Source organism: Pezoporus flaviventris, unplaced genomic scaffold, assembly GCF_033815535.1.
Source record: "Pezoporus flaviventris isolate CSIRO_AGI_PZ_B2104156 unplaced genomic scaffold, CSIRO_AGI_Pfla_v1 ptg000037l, whole genome shotgun sequence".
Classification (NCBI taxonomy): domain Eukaryota; kingdom Metazoa; phylum Chordata; class Aves; order Psittaciformes; family Psittacidae; genus Pezoporus; species Pezoporus flaviventris.
The window spans coordinates 11839871-11858839 of record NW_026892585.1 but is presented as its reverse complement, the minus strand read 5'-3'; the positions used below and the strand labels follow the sequence as shown (position 1 = coordinate 11858839).

General features: G+C 39.2%; 1 protein-coding gene across 1 annotated transcript in view; it reads right to left on the bottom strand.

Moving 5' to 3' along the window:
* Positions 1-1171: 1171 nt before the first annotated feature.
* Positions 1172-18969, bottom strand: part of ITGA9 (integrin subunit alpha 9) — a 212991-nt gene continuing 195193 nt past the window's right edge. The window contains exons 27-28 of the mRNA XM_061464722.1: positions 17167-17286; positions 1172-2223 (exon numbers count right to left, since the gene is read on the bottom strand). Coding sequence (XP_061320706.1) covers positions 2125-2223; positions 17167-17286 — 219 coding nt within the window. The 3' untranslated portion in view covers positions 1172-2124. The remainder of the gene's footprint in view (positions 2224-17166; positions 17287-18969) is intronic.

Here is an 18969-nt window from a genome sequence, read left to right as displayed (position 1 = left end):
TCAGCAACAGAAAAAATAGATACGTTAGGTTGAAATACTAGCAAAACTAACTGATGCCAAATATCATACTGTGAAGAATTCACTAGCCTCGAATACAACAGTGCAGTCAAAGGCCATCAGCCTTTTGTTTTTGCACTCTGATGAAAAATCTCCAGTCCACTATATGTGGTTACAACAGGATTTCACCTCAGCAGGTTTCTTTTCAGATTCTGGCTTAAGTGATCATTTGTTATATGAAATATGCCAGATCACCAATGATTGTTTTAAGAAAAATAACTGAATAGACTAATAGCTTTTCTTGTCAAATGTTGAATCAATACACTTCATTCACTTAAAAGCCATCTTCTGCCTAATGGGTGCAGGTAGTTAAGTTAATAAATATTGATTGATACTATTGTAATAGCAGGCACTTAATGGCAGTGAAGGAAAAAGGCAAACAGCAATATGGATGTAGTTAATTTCTTTAAATTTAAAGCGATAATGAATTTGGCAAGGAAGAGCAACAATAAGACCTGTTCTCAAGCAGATTTGTTGCATGTTCTCTGTATTCAAGTTTCCAAACTTCCAGCAGTTCTTTTACCTTACTCTCACGGAAGGAGAAATCCTGTAACCATCATTCCTGGTTCTCCTTCACCTTCTACCACAGAGCTTAACTTCTTTCCCTTACATGGATTTTATACCAACATTTACTTCTTATTTACACAAGGTGCAAAGTACAAGTAGAATCTAAACCCAAGTCTTACACAATTCCACTATTTCTATTTAGAAATCCACAAGTTTTTTGAAGGAACATGGTTGAATCAATTGCAACTAGATTTGCTCTAATTCAGCAAATGATTTGCTAAGGAATTATCAGCGAATAAAATGGCAATCTATCTGAAATCCAGTAACATCTGCACCTTGACTAAACTTCCTTCTTAATGCTTGAGGAAGGATGACATTCAGTACTTCAAACACTCAAGCAGGGAAACTCAAAATCCAAACATTTTAACCCTTGTATCTACTTATGTCTCTTAAAATTATCACATAAACAAACTCATGACTCGTGTATAAAACCCACAAGGCAGGAATAATGCACATAGCTTGTAGCATTAAATCACTTGCTCTGATAGCAACGGATCATAGCCATTAACAGTAGCTTAAAAACTATCCTTCTTAACATTAATATTAATATGGCTCCATTATTATTATTATTTTTAATTCCAAGGAATTTGTCAATGCCACAGTGGTTGGCCCAGTTACATCCTTCTGGTATCTCAATTGTACAGTCCTAGACCATTATCAAAGTACTAAAGACTGCAAGAGAAAACTTCCCAAAGGAAAACATTCTGTGATGCTTTCTTCAGTGAGCCAAAGCAAGCTACAAGTCTTGCTACACATCAATGAGGAAATATTTTCATCCTCTCCCATTCAGGCCAGTAAAGGACAGACTCAGATACAGAACATCACATCTGTGTAATACATTAGGTTCTTCAGTTAATAAAACACCAAATTCAACTAAAAAAAAAAGAGATAGTGAAAAGACTTTGGCTTATTGCCATAAAATGGTCTACACACAACATTACCAAGCCTTGTGAATTAAGCATATGAGGATTTCAGCTACTTTTATCTGCAAATCTCTCTCTTCTCTCTTGCATTGAAGTTTAAAAGTACAATACGATTTGTATATACATATATGTATTTCCAAGGGTTTAGCCAGATATCAGTGCTTGAGTGAACTATATAGCTATTCAATAGAAACTATAAAACATTGATACAAATATAAAGACATAATCAATATAAAAAGCTTATATTTATAAAAAATATTTTTAGGTAACAGTCTTCCCCTGAGGGTATACCACATAGTTGGATTCATAAATATTGCTCTGCACTGCAGCTTGGTTACCGAAGTTCAAATTTCAGCTCTTAAATGAAGTGTAAATCGCTCCAGTCACCTGACGTGGCTGCAGTGGTTGCCTCAGGATTATGTTCCCTAGCTTGTTGGAGTGATAAAGACACAGCATCAACGGGGTCTCCGAAAAATCTGGAGAAGATTCCTTCTTCCACATATGGAAGATACGAGAGCAGGACCTATAGGCTAGCAAGCACGTGCCACATGACTGGGCTTTACTTTTCATGGGCAGTTCACTGATTTTTCTGGACCCAGTCCCAACTATCTTCATTCTCCTTCCTGCTCTTTTCGGCCTCAATAATTTCTTTGTACCTCCGGCGGAAGAAGCCCATCTGCAAATCAAGAAGAGATGACAGTGGTAAGTAACAGCATCGTTACATTGAAACTTACTTTGTCAGAAAACAGTGAGCAGGGAAAAGAACAGCACAGGTGTTAATAACTAATTTCTCCTATTGCCCATCTGGAATCAGAGCTCCTTGTTTACCAGATCAACCCAGGTCCCAAATCTTCCCAAGGACTCTGCTCCTTACAGATGAAATACTCTGAGGGAAGAGCCCACTTACAGGAAGTATGTTTTTGAAACAAATGCACACAAAGTGTTTCTAATAAACACAGACCAGAAGAGGCAGATACGGGTTTATTGGTTTCAAATAAAGACTAATGCAAAACTGGGATCTGAACCTAAAGCCAGCCTAGAGCTTGAGTCCTGTGTAAATGCAGTCCCATTGCTACCAGCTGTGTAATCTGCAGCTCAGAAGGCAAAATACAAGCCTGATCCTAGAAAATGCATGCATCAACCATAACTCCTCCACAAGCCTTAAAGATGCTGTGGGGCTGATAATCACTTATGCATGTCTTTTTGTTTCTTAAACCCTTGTACTTAGTTATAGAAATGCAAGCAGTTTTCATTCCAGTTTGGATAAAACAATTCTCATATTGCTGTTTTCTTAAGTCTTCCAAGTAAACAAAAATGATTTTAATAACAGACTTTGGTAAGCATTCAAGAATAACTCCTCCAACTTAGCAGTGCACTGTTGAGACCACTGAATCAATATTTTGTTCATCACAATTAAACATTTATGTAACTCCTACCACTCTAAACCTGTTTTCTTATTCCTGCTGGGTAAAGCATGATGCCTTATTCTTCCTTTATCAACCAGTTATTACTATCCTTTATTCCCAAATTGGCTATATGCAGGAATATTTTGTCACGACTAAGTTGGGCTTTTTAGTTTCAGTTCTTTAACAAGTTCAGTTTTCTTCAAGGACTTTTTAACTCACAGGGGTCTGAAAGGCAGCTTGTTCAACCTGCTGAGGGCACTTTCCTAAATCCCAGGTCCTTGCCAGTGCTCCCAGCTACGTCCTGAATTCACTCCATCATGATACCAGGCACAGACCATCCTCTCACCACCAAAGGATACAGAAGCTGCAACATGGTCTAACAAAACATGTTGGTTTGGATGACTGTGGACCACATCTCTGGGGCATGCTATTAATCTAGAGACAGGTGTACCTTCCTGAGTGCACAGATGTACATCACACACACACTCAACCACTTTATAAATACACAATACGTAGACATACACATAAATGACAACCATCCCAACTTTATAGAGGTCCCATGACCTTCTGGATGCCCTCAAATAGCTGGAACTAGACCTTAAAAACCATTTGTTCACATTTTTGTGCACAGACTACGGACATTGTCTCTTTCCCATCTATCATAAGCAAAGCTTTATCTGATGCTCAATGCATGGATAATGGTGCTTCTGTTCTAAGAAACTACCTCACAAAAGGGACACTGTTGAATTTTGGAGAGCCACATCTCCCTTGCTTCCTAGCATTTCTGATCAATGTATGCAAGGATTCAGAAAGGAAGAATTAATGAAGAGTATCCCTATTCTTCAAACTTGCTCTAGAATTCAGATCAAGTTCTTTCTTTAGTGGAAAAATATCTTTAGCAGTAATTTCCATACTTATACCTGGAAGCTATAGAAGTGCAAAGGATATATTTAGAGAAGATATCCTCGAGATAGCACCACCGTAAAATCCCAGTGAAATTTCACCATTGATGCCAACATACTTCTGCTCGATGGAGACTTGAAGCCAATAGCTAAAGTTTCCCATTATTTTCACAGCCCAAAATTAAGTTAAATTATTTTATTGATAATAGGCAAAAAAAGTGTAAAAACCCATTACTTCTCCATTACTACTCCTCTGGTTTTCTACCCCAGTAGAATTAATTGAAGGTACTTATTTTAGTCTTTTAGTCACAGGAGTCTGCAGCTATTCTTACATATGGTTAGGGAGCAGATGTGTTGAAGAAGTGGGTGCCATTTTTATGTTATCAGTTTTTACAACAGACTTACATGTTCTGCATGTTAGAAAAAGAAAATTGCCACAGGACTTTGTTTCCCAAGATTAACAGGAGAAGTTCAATTTGTAGCTTTTAAAAACAGGTTTTAAACCCTTAAGGTCTCCATCCTTCATACAGCCACATCCTTGGTACAATAAAATCCTCTCTTGAAGTTATAATCAAAATTATAGAAAGGCTTTTTAATTTCCTCGAAGGCCAAGCAAATGAAAGCAAACTCCTTCCAACTGTTATTTTAATAAAAATTGTCTGTTTGTGAACATCTGCTTCAGGAATTCTTTTTAAAAGTTGGGTATGATAGTTTTAGTATTTTACTATTTTGTTACTGAATACAGCATGCTTTTGTACAACTTTCTAGTAGGGCAGAAAAGTGAGCTGAAGACTATAATAAATGTTAATGGAACGTGAAATCCTACACCTAGAAGCAATTCCACTACGAAGCTATAAATGTTTACATGCTGTAAGTGATGTGCATAATCTATAACTATGTAGAGGACTTAATTTGAGTGCAAGCAAAAAGATAAACTGGACTTTAAGGATATTTATATTTCTATATTTATATTTACATTTTTTAAAGTAGTGGTCAGGGATTAGATATATTTCCTACCCCTTAAAGGCAAGAATATGCTTTGTTATGGGGTACCATTCCTTGCTGTTCACACCATATATATCTGCTTAACATGGTAGAGTCCCTATCATCACCAGAAAGGGGTTTTTTTTTGTAATGGCCATGAAGAAATCACAACATAGTTGTTGTCTCACAAGGGAGAACACAACCCACATAACCACCTCCTTAGAATAAACTGATTTCATTAAAAATGACAGCAATATTAACCCATATGGTAAGGGATGCTAAGTGCCTGTGGCAACCTGGAGAGAACAAGTGAATTTAACATGCAGCAAGGAGATACAGGGGTAATAAGGAGGAAGACACTTGGACCAAAGCAGGAGAACTGATGAAACATGGAGCTAAGTATATGCTGTTTCTTTTGTCACTGGGGCAGAAGTGACACCAGAAAATGTCTTTTCTGTGACTAATGCAAAGCCCTTAAGGAACCTCAGAAAGCCCAGTAAGGACAACACTACAGGGACTCAGTGCTGGATTTCAAGCAGGGAGACGAGATCAGCTTTAACAGGAGTATTGCAGTGATGTCATTTGTGGAATGGGTGTTTACAGTAGGCCAGTGGTCTCCAACCTATGTTTGTGGGCAATGAGTCTCTAATATTACTCAATTGCTTTCCATATACACAGAGATACATGTCTGTAACACATACTGTACAGAGGAAAAGCAACAGGAGCACATACAGGAAGCAAGGAGAGAGTACCTTGAGAAGCTGAATAGTTATAATGGAAGAAGGCATCAGCCACCAAAGACAATGGAGGAGATGAGAGAAGCAAACTACAGTCAGCATTTCAGAGTGGTGTGAGAATTATTTGGGAAGGCTGAGGAGACCTTCTTGAGTTATGGGCCTTTTGGATCACTGTGGTTAAAAGAAAGGTCTCAGGAGCAGAACACTGCTCAGCATGCACCGTGCTTTACTCTTAACCCTGGCAGACCTTACCAGGGGGGAGCTCCTATGCCAAAGGTGCCATATCCTACTTTGTTTCTTCTGTAGGTACAGAGGAAACAAAGAGGAGAAAGTGGGCCATTAAAGACTTTGAGAATATAGGGACAGTCTCAAAATCCTGGGGCTATCAACGTCACTCACAATGAATTCACGACCTATGCCAGGGAATGGAGAGAGCATCTGAACTGCCTGTGAATCCACACATTGTCATGTTTCACATCTGCCATGATAAACTGCAAAGATTATCTTGCTTTTAAACAAATACTAATAAGAAATAATCAGACAGAAACAAACACAACGGAAAGAAAAAGTTGGCCTGGTCTTTACCAGAAGTGATAAAAAATAATGTCCTTCCTGGTAAGTATTATTGCTGCTATAAATAGGTAGTTTAGATGCAAAACCTGAAACCATCCGTAGGTTTTACACACATTCTTTAATTTAGTTATTCTAGCCTGTGCACCCTTTTCTAGCATACCCTTACTGCCATCTACAGTATAGGCTGAGCAGAAAGCATGTTCCTGCCAAAACTGAACAAAGCAACAGAAAATCTGTGTTACTCGTAGGCTGGGGAATTACACCTGTTATTGTGAAGTTACTTCTTGCCATGTGACAGCACCGTCATGTCTTCAATCCTGAGTACTTAAAGTATCTTTCACTCTTTAGCTGTCATGCCAGATTTAAATCCCTTAAAAATCACAGATAAGTCATAACTAGACAACAGTCACATAAAACTGCATTCTTCAAGCACTCACACAAATGGAAAGCTTCAGTCAAAGTGATTTCAAAGTGTTGAATTAGCATCACAAAACCTATTGTCTTTTCTTTTTCTTGCTGCTATTTTCTACACATCCGAACACCGATCACTGAACTACTGGACTTGATATTTTCCTAAACTCCCAAAGCATAAACATTTGTCCAGCATTTCCTGCAGTACCACCCCGTCTCTCTCTCTCTGGGGTGCCAATTAGAAGTATGTTTGAAGAGTGATGATACTACAGTCTGCACTTGGGAAAAAAACAAAGCTGACCAGAGGGCAAGCAATATCACTGCCCTTGTTATATTCACTGTTGGGTAAATGTCTAAAGCATTTTTATCATACACATTGTGGCTTATTTTCCCAATCAAATAAAAAGAGAAACAGTTTGAAATGCAAACTGTAGAAGAATAGTTATATTTTTGTTGGGTTTTTTTTTTCAAGTCTTTTTCCCATTAACTTCATCTATTAAGAAGCAAGAAAAAATTCTAACAGTTGTACACCATTGTAAAACAATCATTATGTCGATTTACAGTAGTGTTTTGAAACTATAACTGAGCTAGGAATAGAGGTTTGTGAATAACAATGTTCAAACAGAATCCAAAAAATATATCAGAGACTTTTGCCATGTTTTGCACAATATTTTGATAAAGCTGCACTAGGGTATACTGAGGTACTAAGCTGCACACAGAAAGTGTTGATTTTTATTGGTAAGGCTCTGCTGACAAATATCTTCCAATGGAGGCTACTGACCACAGCAGAAACCAACAAATTAAGACAGCAAAGGAAGTATAGATATAGGTGTAAGTAAGAAATACAATGAAATTTAAGAAACCCTGCAGATATCTTCCATTGAAGCTAGGCTTTGTCAGGATACTTTGGATTCAGTGCCTTAATCACAAGCTGTCTTTCCTCTATTATACAGTTTTTCATCTACTGTATGCACTATTCAGCCATACTGGATGAACAGTCTGGACTTACATCATTAATCCTTTACTGTCACATCTCTTTAATCTAGGCAGAGGTCCCACGCCATTCACCTCATAGCCCTTCAGAAAGAATTAACTTACTCTTCTCCTCACATTTTGGGGTGCATGCCCCTTGGGCACTCCTCCCTTCTTCTAAACAGTACCACAGCTAGAAAAATATGCAGCTAATCATAGGCCAGGAACCTCACCCTAAAGCTAAAGGCCACCAGTTGGCACAGCAGCAACACCCCAATCTCTGTAAAGCAGCACTGCTGAGATTGGAAGCATGGAGCGTTTCCCCATGCAGAGATTGATCACTGGTTATTATGTGCATCTCACTTCCCTACTGCCAAGAAGGTGGAAAAAAATACTTTGCACTTGGGTTCACATGGCCTTGGATAATTCTGGCAAGTCCCCAGCTCCAAGAGGATGCCCCGTTTCCTTCCTCCCAATTAAAGGACTGTTGCCACAGTACAGACGGGTCATGAACAGATCTTGTGTATCAGCTTTTCCATAGAGGACTGGCAAACTGCCACCGCCTGGGCCCCCCTGTGAGGAAAAGGCATGTTTGGAAAGCAGCCATGTGGCCTGCCTATAGTTAATGAGAAACTGTATATTTAGGAGCACAAATGATAGCATGGCTAAGGTAAGCTCATGAGGATTCAAGTGGCCTGGCTTTGATTATCCACTCTTTCATTGACTTTCTGAGAGGAAAATCTTTCAACTTTCCTGTAATGTAGGTACTCATTTGCTCAACGAAACATGTCCAAGAAAATAAATACATATGCTTCAAAAATTACCATTCCACAAGTGGCTGGGGTGTGTGTATATATATATACACATACAAGATACACTTTGCATATATACACAGTGCTACATATACTTATGCATTGGGGAAACAGAGGCAAAGAGAAGTTCAGTAGCTTGCTCAAAGATAAGGTCTCCTCTACAGACATTTTGTTTAGCTGCTATGGAAGAATTTGACACCTATCATCTGTATCTGATCCCAATGAACTGTAATAGACAGACATTGCCATGGCAGGAAAAACTATCAATGTAGACAAAATTGCACTTAACTTTTAAGTTACTTTCATATAGCCTGGCTGACATAAGATATTACTAATGGTACGTAGTGTGAAGATGTGTAGTCCTCCACAGGTTTTTAGAAGGAAATTTATTTTACATGCTGTAGTAGTAAAACAAGCATAGTTTTTAAAACACACATTTATTAGGCGGTTACTTTGTAATATTGAAGTAATAAGAAAAATGTTAAGGGCTTCAGTTTTTTTTCTAAGGACTGTCAGACAGTTCATAACTTAGCCCAAGAAGTTATTAAATGAGCTATTAATTTAACCAAATGTCTATCTTTAAGGCCAAACATTCAAGAAACAGAGAAACAGTCACTGAGGCTAGGTACTTCAAAGTAGATACACAATTCAGACGGGCAGCATGCACGGAAAAGAAGCATTCAGGTGTGCAAAAGAGGTAAATGCACACAGAGATGGACACCTGTACAGCCAATCTAATTTAGTACTTAGGGTTTTTTAATATAACATGCCTTGCTGTTGTCACTGATGCTAGAGCATCATCCCACTCTAAATGTGAAGCCCAGTCATCAATAATTTGTTCCTTTAACCACTTCTTGTGCAACTTTTAGCTCAGCAGTTGTTCAGTTGGCTTCTATAGACCTACTGACTAATGCAGTGAATAAAGCTGGTAGATTGGGTGTCTACCCTTGGAATATCTTTACCTTGGAATACAGAGGTAAGATCTAATTTGCCTCAGACAAGACCCATTCACCTAGCTTTTGATTCATTTATGCATAGGTAATATATTTTGTTAAGGACTTGGTACCTACAGTACTTTGCAATGACTGGACTTTTAAAGATCTTTCAGAGCTGAGTTCTGGTAACTTGAGTTTACTGAAAGCATGAATTTCTTGCAGGATGGTAACTGTGTACAGTAACTTGCATGACAGATGTTAACTAATATAAGTGTAATCAAAAAGCAAATTAGACAACATTAAATCTTATAAACACTTGCAAACAGTTTAAAGATTTTTTTCCCTATTGCAAAATTTTACTAAGTAGTTTATCTTTTAAAAAAGCCATAGAATGAACACAGTCATCATCCAAAGTTCATCTGTGCTTATCAGTTGTAAAAATGAGAAAGAACACAATGTCTATTCAGAGATGTCTGGACAACTTACTACACACTGATTTCTTAAATCTCAGCAGGGAATAGGGCAGTAATTAGATAAATCATTCCTGTAGGTGCAATTAATTTAAGACATATCTCAATCTATATTTTTCATTTCCTCTCCAAAGGAAAAAAGAAAAAAACTACTGAAATATTTCTGGCTTTGTTTGAAAACCAGAGACTAAACATTAAAGTCTATTTCTGGAATCAATAAAAAGTAGCTTTACACTCATATTTTGATGTATCTGACCTGCCAAAAATATTTGAATGAAATTTATACTATGTTCATAATTATCAGAATAAGTTACTTTCATGGGTTTAGCTGAACCAGGAGGAAATGTCTATGGCTGGTATAAGTTGTAATAAAGCATGTCCCACTGCGACACTAAGCCTAAAGAGAGAATTCAGACTATGGAAGTCACATTGTCTGTGTACTGGCATTTGGGTCTGAGGGATGCTAATGACTCCCCAAAAATACACATGTTGTGTTCCAGCAGTGGGGAACCTTGGCACCTTAGGTACTTACTGGTAATTTTTCAGTCTACACGCGTATTCCTGTTCTGTTTTGGAACACCATGGCTATCTTTCTTCTTTTCAGAAACACTTTCTGAAACACAACCTGACCTCTCTATTGTCAGCGCATTCAATTCGCTCACATGGTCCTAGGATGAGATCGACATAGCTGCAATGGCTGTGATCTCAAAGTGCACTGGCATGCATAGCTCCCATTTGCAGAACACTCAGATAGAGAATACTCAGCCACAAGATTATTGTTGTACAATTTACATAGCTCATTTTATCCAGAAAGATAACGAAGGCATTTCACAAGTACAGGACGCACACCACCACTGAAATGTTGCCAACCTTGCCCTTAAGAGTGGTGAACAAATATTACATGGGAGCCAGCAAACCCACTGGTGAAGGCAGTGCTTTGGCTACAAGAGCAGCATTAACCATTTACTTGCATAAGAACAAGTAAAAGATGCCCAAACTCAGTCTTCCTGCAACATTTAGTCAGAGTTCAAAAAGCTCAACAAATCACTCAATCTACTGTAGAAAACCCAACATTTTAGTCACTGTTGCAGGAATACAAACTCCTTTGGTCTTGGGAAACCAAGGGTCTACAAACATTTTGTGATGCCCATTTTCATCCAGGAAAAAAAAAAATGTAATAAACACAGTTTTGACTGTTCTTTAAGAAATTAATCAGACTTCAAACAATCCACCTAACTTCTGCCTGGTGAAAATGTCATTATTTCTATGGACAACCAACCACTTCCATTGCCTCATTCCCTCCTCAAGGTTGCAAGCTGCTATACATAATAGATAACTATCTGTGTTTGGGAGATAATATGGGTTTGGTTTTGAATCACAGAATTATCACCCAACTGCATTTTTATTATTTATAACAGTATAATATTGAAAGATCCTAATTCTAAGCCTACTGAACCTAGAATCTGTGCCCAAAAAGTAGTACCTCTGAGAAGCCTACATGTCAGATAGCAGGTAATAAATTCCTTGAAGCAACTCAACAAATGGGTAACAAAAGCAACAAAAATTTATCAGAAAAACTCTGCAGAATGCAATGGCTTGAGGACTACAAAAATGGACAGTTTTAATGGACAGACAGGACAGGTATGGGCCATGTGATTCCTACAGATAGGGATCATACTTTTATAAATGAGACAAGCTGAAAAGTGAGAAGACAAGGCTGGGCAGAAACTTGGAAGAAAGTGCAGAAACTAGCGTTGACAAGGTTTTAAAGTGAGGAGAAATAGTGGAGAAGGGAGAAAAATAACAAAGAAAAAGGAGAAGTATAGACTTGTATAGATTTCTCTTAAGTTCTGAGGCAGCTGGTGCCCCTGTCTACACCTCTACAGGGAAGACATTTGTGAGCTCTGAAATCCACCCCTCCCGTCATCAGCCCCTAGAAAGTGCTCTCGCAGCAAGTTGAGCCAACTGCCTTGTTTATCTGAACATTAATTATGATTCTTAATTTTAAAGCATCACCATATGGTTGAGTCTTGGAACTGTACGTATGGAAAGGAATAAGCATGTGAACTCTGAATAGGCACAACTTTCGTCAAAGATATGAAATGACACCCAGTTTCAACAGGTTTTTCTGTTCTCACCTCTAAAATCAAAATTTGAAGTTATACAGATGTGATAATGGCAGAGTGGGAGACTTTTTAATTGAAAAGTGTTCTTCCTGGAAAGATTATGTATTGATTAGAGACAGATATAGAGAGAGGAAATCGAGAGAGAGAAAAGTAAGCAGCCAGACTTCTCCACTATGCTGAAATCCGAAGAGGTTTTGTGCTGTAACTGTATGTACCTGTGCACCTCTGGGGTACAGAAAAAAAGACACAAGCAAAAAAATTCCCCAAAACCACAACACAGCTACTAATCCAAAACGTGGCCATCAGGAAAGGGGCTGCTACGAGGACTAGCCAGGAAATGGTAGTTAGCCTCTGCCACCTGAGCATAAATTAAAGGGAAAGAAAATGTTTTTGGGCTTGTAACACAGGATACAGATCAACTGGCAAAGAGTAACTGCAGAGGTTTTTGGTTTGGTTCTGGTGTGGGTTTTTTCTTTCCTCTGCTGGAAAATGGTGAGCTGTATGTTTTGGCCTATTTTAAAAAGCCTTAACGTTGGAGCCCTAAGTAAGGGAAAGTATCTCTTTCCAAAAGGGGAAAAAGAGTGGTTTCTGCTACATAGGTGAATTTCAAGTTAGCTTTAGCCTTGGTTAGCTTAAGATGTCTTCTGAAGGCTGAAACAATATGTGAGGCAATGGCAACTACTGCATGTAGGGGAATATAAGCGCTCTTTCAAAGACATTTGTGCAGTCACAGAAAAAACTCATAAGGCTTCTTCAAGCTAGAAGCCCAAAGGCACCTTTGAAAAACCTGCTTGGGTTTGTCTGGCTTTCTTAAAAAAGAACTTCATATTTCATAAATAAAGCTTTCTATTTCAAAGCTTGTCCCTTAAAGCAGTGCTACCAAATCACTGCATCCACACATACAGCCTCTGCTTAAAGCAGGATTTTGCAAGTCCAGCACTTGGTATGATTCATGCTCCTCGCTGGAAAATGCCAGTTTGAAGCCTGCACTAACTCAGCTCAGTAAACAGAACTCATTGTCATCACAATATTTCTCCTAAAAAAAATAGAAGTTTTCAAACTCTTATTCTAAGACAAAAGGAAACATGTTTCTGCATAGCACCTAAGAACAGGAACCCTTCAGCTACTCAAACCCCAATGTATGTGGCTGCTATTCTGTTTGTTTTCCTCTCTGCAATCCCATCAAGAATCCAAAGAGGGTTTGGAGCACGAGAGTGTCTTATTGCATAAGGGACACCCAGAGATTAATTCTTCACCCCAGGAATCCAAAATCTATACAATGATGCTAGAAACCTCATTTTAGATGGGTCAGAGCTTGGATACAACAGGGACAGGCTCAGTTCAGAAAGAAGCTTAATGTCTAGACAAATAAATTTAGATAAAAGTACAGTTCCTGTGTTAAACATGCCACAAAGAAAGAAAATAACGTTACTGCAATGAATATAAAATCTTTGATTTGCAAATCACTTCCACAACTGGCTCCACAGATCACTCAGCTGCTCAGATGTCCAGTCTGGTACTCACTGTCACATCCCCTCTTTGATATCCTCTGGGCAAACCCCATTTCTTTAATTTCTGTGCACTTTATCTAAAATGATATGGATGGAATAATTCACTCCACAGCTCAAGCCAGTTCAAATTTCAATCCACAGCACTGTAAAGCATTTCTATTACAGAATATTTATTGTGTTATATTACGCTTCACTTTTTCATTTGCACTGTGTATGCCAATTCTCCCCTGGTTTACACATGCATAAATCCACTATGCCCAAAGGGGACCTTGTCCCCATGTATGGCTGCAGTCCTAACAGCTGAAGGCAGTGCGTGTGGGACAGCACTCCCCAAAATAAGCCAGCCATGACCACCATTCCCTCCTGAACTATTGGCAGTGCTTGTGAAACCATGGGCTCGTCTAACACATGGGTAGTTGGCCTGAAGCAAAGCGAACTCCTCCCCTGCTTCGATCTCCACAAGCATCTGGAGGCCACTAAAGAGGTGCAGTCCAATCTCTGCAGTAAAAAGCAAGATGTATGGCTGTGGGCAACAGCATGAAAGCCCCTCCTGCTCCTTGTCCACATAGGAGACCACAGGCAAGGCACAAGCAGGGAAAGTGATGTGCAGTGCAGAGGAGCTAGCAACATTGGGAGCACATCCCCACATCCCCATGCATGCCTGTACAAAGACATCTAGAGTGGATGAACAAGATAGGAATAACGACAAGTGTCGAGGTAAAACTGGGTTATCCAACAAAATAGGCAATAGGTAACCCTTATGCATCATGCCCATTATCCCACGAATGCAAGGAAAAGCTGCTCTCCTGCTCTGGATCTGTGCACACTTAAACCAGAGGAAACACGGTGTCTACATGAAATACTAAAATAAACAGAGAAGGAAAGGCAGTCAAAAACTGATCAAGCTCATGCTCAAAAGCTCGTTATGTGTGTTTAAACATGGCTGCGGTCTTGCATGCGAATAAATACACTTTTGTTTGAAGTGAAACAACCAGGCATTTGACATCACTTCCATTTGACATGGACTTCCTAAGCTGTGCAATTTTAGATCTACAAATAATGAAATAATTACCATCCTCATTTTATTGTATGCTCAGTAACCTTACTCTGATTCAATATAGGGCTGGAATGTCCATGAGACCTCAGTCCTGCTAATTCTAGAAGTGTGTAATGTGACATATTTACATGTATTCTAATATTTTTCTACAACTTGGGATAAGTAGGTAGAACTTCCTCACTGGGCAGTCATGCACACAGTGACAGTGTATCTTCCACACAGAGCTGAGAGCCCTGCCAGCAATCCCTGCACTGATGCCAGCGCTCTTACAATAAGTTTGCTCCAGCTCCTGTTCTGTTTTGTGTAAGGAGCTGCCTTCCAGGACTACTTTTTTAGGTCTAATTAATTTCTTAATAAAAATATAATTTAGTTTATATGCTAGTCCTCAAATCTGGGTCATTTCTAGTTCTCACCAGTCATTCTGAGATGCCCCAAACTCCATTTAATTAAAATCTGTTCTTTCATTCCACAGTTAAAAACTAAACCACTTCTAATATACATTTGCTCGTCTTTTTTACATTTTCACACAGCAAATTTAGGCATGACTGTAGGATGTACTTGGCCACTTTTGTCTAACAAATATTTACAATCAGACAATTAAGATTCCTCTGCAGGACTGCAGCTTTCCCACATCAGTTTTATCTCAGACAACTTTAATATTGCCAGTAATCTTAATAAATATAGCAACTAGTGAGTGCAAAGTATCACTTATGTATATTTATGTTCCAAATGAAGACTTGGATGAAAATACTGGCTGATACAGCTACAGACTTTTAACCACTTTTCTCTAAATCAAACTGTTAAGTTATTGGTTTCTTTAGTAGTCATCCAACCCTGTAGATGAAGCACAGGAGTGCAGCTGACAAAGTCTGGCTTTCTGGGCAAGGAATCTCACCTTCCTTTGCCTCAGCACTTCAACATCTGCATGCAGAAAGTGCTATATAAGCCTGGTGCTAGTTAGAACTATTTGTTGCTGTCACTCAGAATTTCCCTCAAGGCTTTCAGGCATCAAAATGGCACCATGAGTACTCAAAATGTACATGAATGACCTTGATGTGTACTTGAATGATCCCTATAAAATTTAGAAGAGCTCAAGTTTCAAGATCGAGCCAGGAAGCAAAGAATTTGTATTAATCCTAATAGAGACCAAGACCTGAACTTGTGTTTGATTCCCATGGAGGCTCACAGTGAAAGGTGCTATTCCTCTTACCTTGCACATTTTCAAACAGATCATCTACTGCCTTTTTACCTTCAGGAAATGAACCTTATGAAATCAGTCATATAGGTATTAGCAGCATTAACTCCTTTTTTCAAACCTGTGTGTCATTGGGCATAAACTCTGGGCCTGTTCCAACCTCACATTTTTTCATTCTCATGGTTATTCTGCCATCTGAATTGCACAGACCTTTTTCTTTCCCTTTGTTTTTTTTTTTTTTCTTTCTTTCACTTTTTCTGCCATGGAAACCAAAAGCATTGCCCACATGTCAGGAAAACAGAAGTTACAACATATTCAAGACTGTGGTCAAACATTGTTTTCCAAATGGAAAGCACAGTCAGTTCTGACCTGGCCAGTATATGGTTTTAAATCTTCAAAACTGCCTATAAAACTACTTCAAATCTACAACATGTATAAAATTTATATAATCCATGAAGTAGATTTACACCCTATAACAAAGCGATCTACACATCTGTATAATCTATAATAAGAACTGCCTGGACAGTTTTTGGCCTAGGTTTGTAAATCCATTTTACAGCCTCCTGACCTGCAGCGCTATGTCCTTTCACAGCACATTGGGGCTGGGACCTCCAGTCCCGGCACAGCGGGTGAGCACAGACTGCAGCACACATGCTGCTCAACAGCGCAGATCAGGCTGCTGGACCTCCGCCACGGGAAGCAAAATAAGGTTGGACTTGTTCCTATGTATGCACTTGAGATTTACTTCTCTCAAAGACAGTCCCTGACCTTGACCGTGGCCTTTTAGATTTATGGATTGGTAAAAGGGAACTGAGGAATGAAAACACTTGAAGCTCCTTACCCTTCTATTTACCACACCAGATGGCTGCTGCTAATTGTCAGCATCAGCCCAGTTTTACCATGTAACAGCGCCTGGGTACAAGAGCTGTATCTTATCAGAGACTGTGCGAAGGATGGCTTTTAACAGGTCCATGCACTACTTGCTCTCATAAGGCATTTTCTCATCTGGAACTCTGAGTGATCTGAAGAATTTATTACTGGATACTCCTCTCCCCCAGGCATTTACCTCTTGAAAACAGTAGCTACTGACAGGTTTGTGCTAGGGATGCGTGCAGTCTTTCAGCTGGTCAAGAAATTTGACCTGATCTTCAGGAAACCCCGAAATCAATGAACCTCAGTTATCCCAAAACCAGAGAGATGTACCAAGTATGTGAGTATGAGATAATAGCAGATTTCTAAGAGGGATCACTGCTTTATCCTGAAATGGTATCAGAGGTCTCAACTTTTAATCGCCAGGCCCTAAAAAACCCTCAGCCTTCACTTTTTCTCTACAACACGAATCTCTCCCTGTCCCTCACAAAAGCCTGGATATAAAACTGTATTTGCTGGCTAATGACTTCTGTAATGGAGTGGACAATTTTTTAGTTCCTAAAAAAAGTGAATGTTAAATGCAAGGATAACTTTAAGCTTTTCTTTTTTTTTTTTCCTGGGACTAGCCTTGGTGTTTATGTTGCATCTGTTACCTTACCTTCCATAAAAGCACGGCCAGCAACAGGAAGATGAGAATTCCCACCAGCAAACTGATGGCAATGATCCATCCGACAACATACCCACGAGGCTCCAGATTGTGCAAAGCCTCAAAGACCACCTACAAAGCAATTAGAAAAAGATCTTTTTATGATTGGAAGTTGTATTGTTTTCTCTTGCACTCATTAAACACACTGCATGGTGGCCTCACTGATCATATTTCATCTGTCAAGCAAATATAGAATGCGCCCTTAATTTTATGCTTTCCATCTATTTTTCAGAAGGGATTTAAAGCTTTCAAGTGGACTCTAAGTAGCCATGCATTGGATCCAAAGGATATCAGCTTCCACTCTGAAATAAGTCTTACCCTGCCAATCCACCATCCCACCCCATACACTGAGCTTGTTCTGGTGCTGGTCCACTAAAGGTGCAAAAAGGCTTGCATGAATAGCTCATCCCTTGGGTTGGCAGGGATTTCCATGACATCTCACATGGTTTGTCTTACTCAACATGTTCCTGGGCCTGCCAAACACCCTGATGCTTTACATGAAACACTCATGTTTGCTGAGCTTGTTAACTTATTCTCCCCCACAAAAAATGGCACAACTCACATACAATCCTATTGAAAACAAATTGTCCCTGCTGTGCTTCACAAGGCACATTGTGTGAAAGAGAGAAGGGTGTGTGCAGTCCTGGGTTCTTCTGGGAACACAGAAAGCAGTCCCCTGCTGTTCTCTTCTCTCTATTTGTATAGCATGTATGGCAAGGAAATACTTTCTACAAAGAGCTTTCCTTAACCATCTGCCTTAAGAAGAAAATGGGAGAAAATTATACCGCTCATATACACTATGTGAATTTCCAGTCTCTTATTTCAATCAAAACCAGTTTCTCAGTGGAAAACTCAAAACCAGTTCTCCTCAGTGAAGGCTATTTCTATGTTAAATGTTGCAATTTAATATCCAGCAAATGCAGAGAGACAGCAGGGATTTTTTTTTTTAAGGTAATACATTGCTTTGTCTGGCTTTATTTTGGTTTGTTTTGGAAGGCAGAGCAGAGAGTTTTCCTCCCTCCTTCACAAACCCCTTTCATCATCTTTGCTCAAAACGTCAAAACCCTCTCATAGATATGAATTGTTAAATCAATCTTTTAAACAAAACATGAAAAAAGTGGTAGTTAAAATTGGATGAAAGTCTGGGATTTAGTCAAATACAGTCATGAAGTACCTGCATTCATTGGTGACACCATTCAAACACCATCATTTATGAGACAGCAAAAGGAACACGATGCCATACAACCCGCATGGGTGCTGAAGGTGGGCATTCAGGAAAAGGCTGCAACAGGGAGGTGATGGCAGCACTGGAACAGGGGCCAAAGAGGCTCTGGGTTCTCAATCCTTGCAGGTTGCCAAGCCTTACACAAAGCCATGGGGATCCTGAGCCAGTGCAGGTAACAGCCCTGCTTTGAGTGCGAAATAGGACAGGAGAGCATCCCCGTATGCCACTAACAACCATTTATCTGTTTCTGTAGGCATCTGCAGACTCAGCAAACACCCACACAAATTACAGGCACAGGTGAGAGTAAGCAGTTGAGTAGAGCTCTATTTCACCACGGCATTCCGTAAAGAAGGACTTGAAGATCCTTCATCTCAGTTTCACAAGCTAATCCTGATTAAGACCACAACTTTTCTGGGGGAGGAATTTGAACACAGCTGATTTACACACACTGGGTTTTTTTTCTATTAATGAGAAATTATCAGGCATTTGATGACAACATGGAAACATAACAAATGGACAAGAAAGATGCT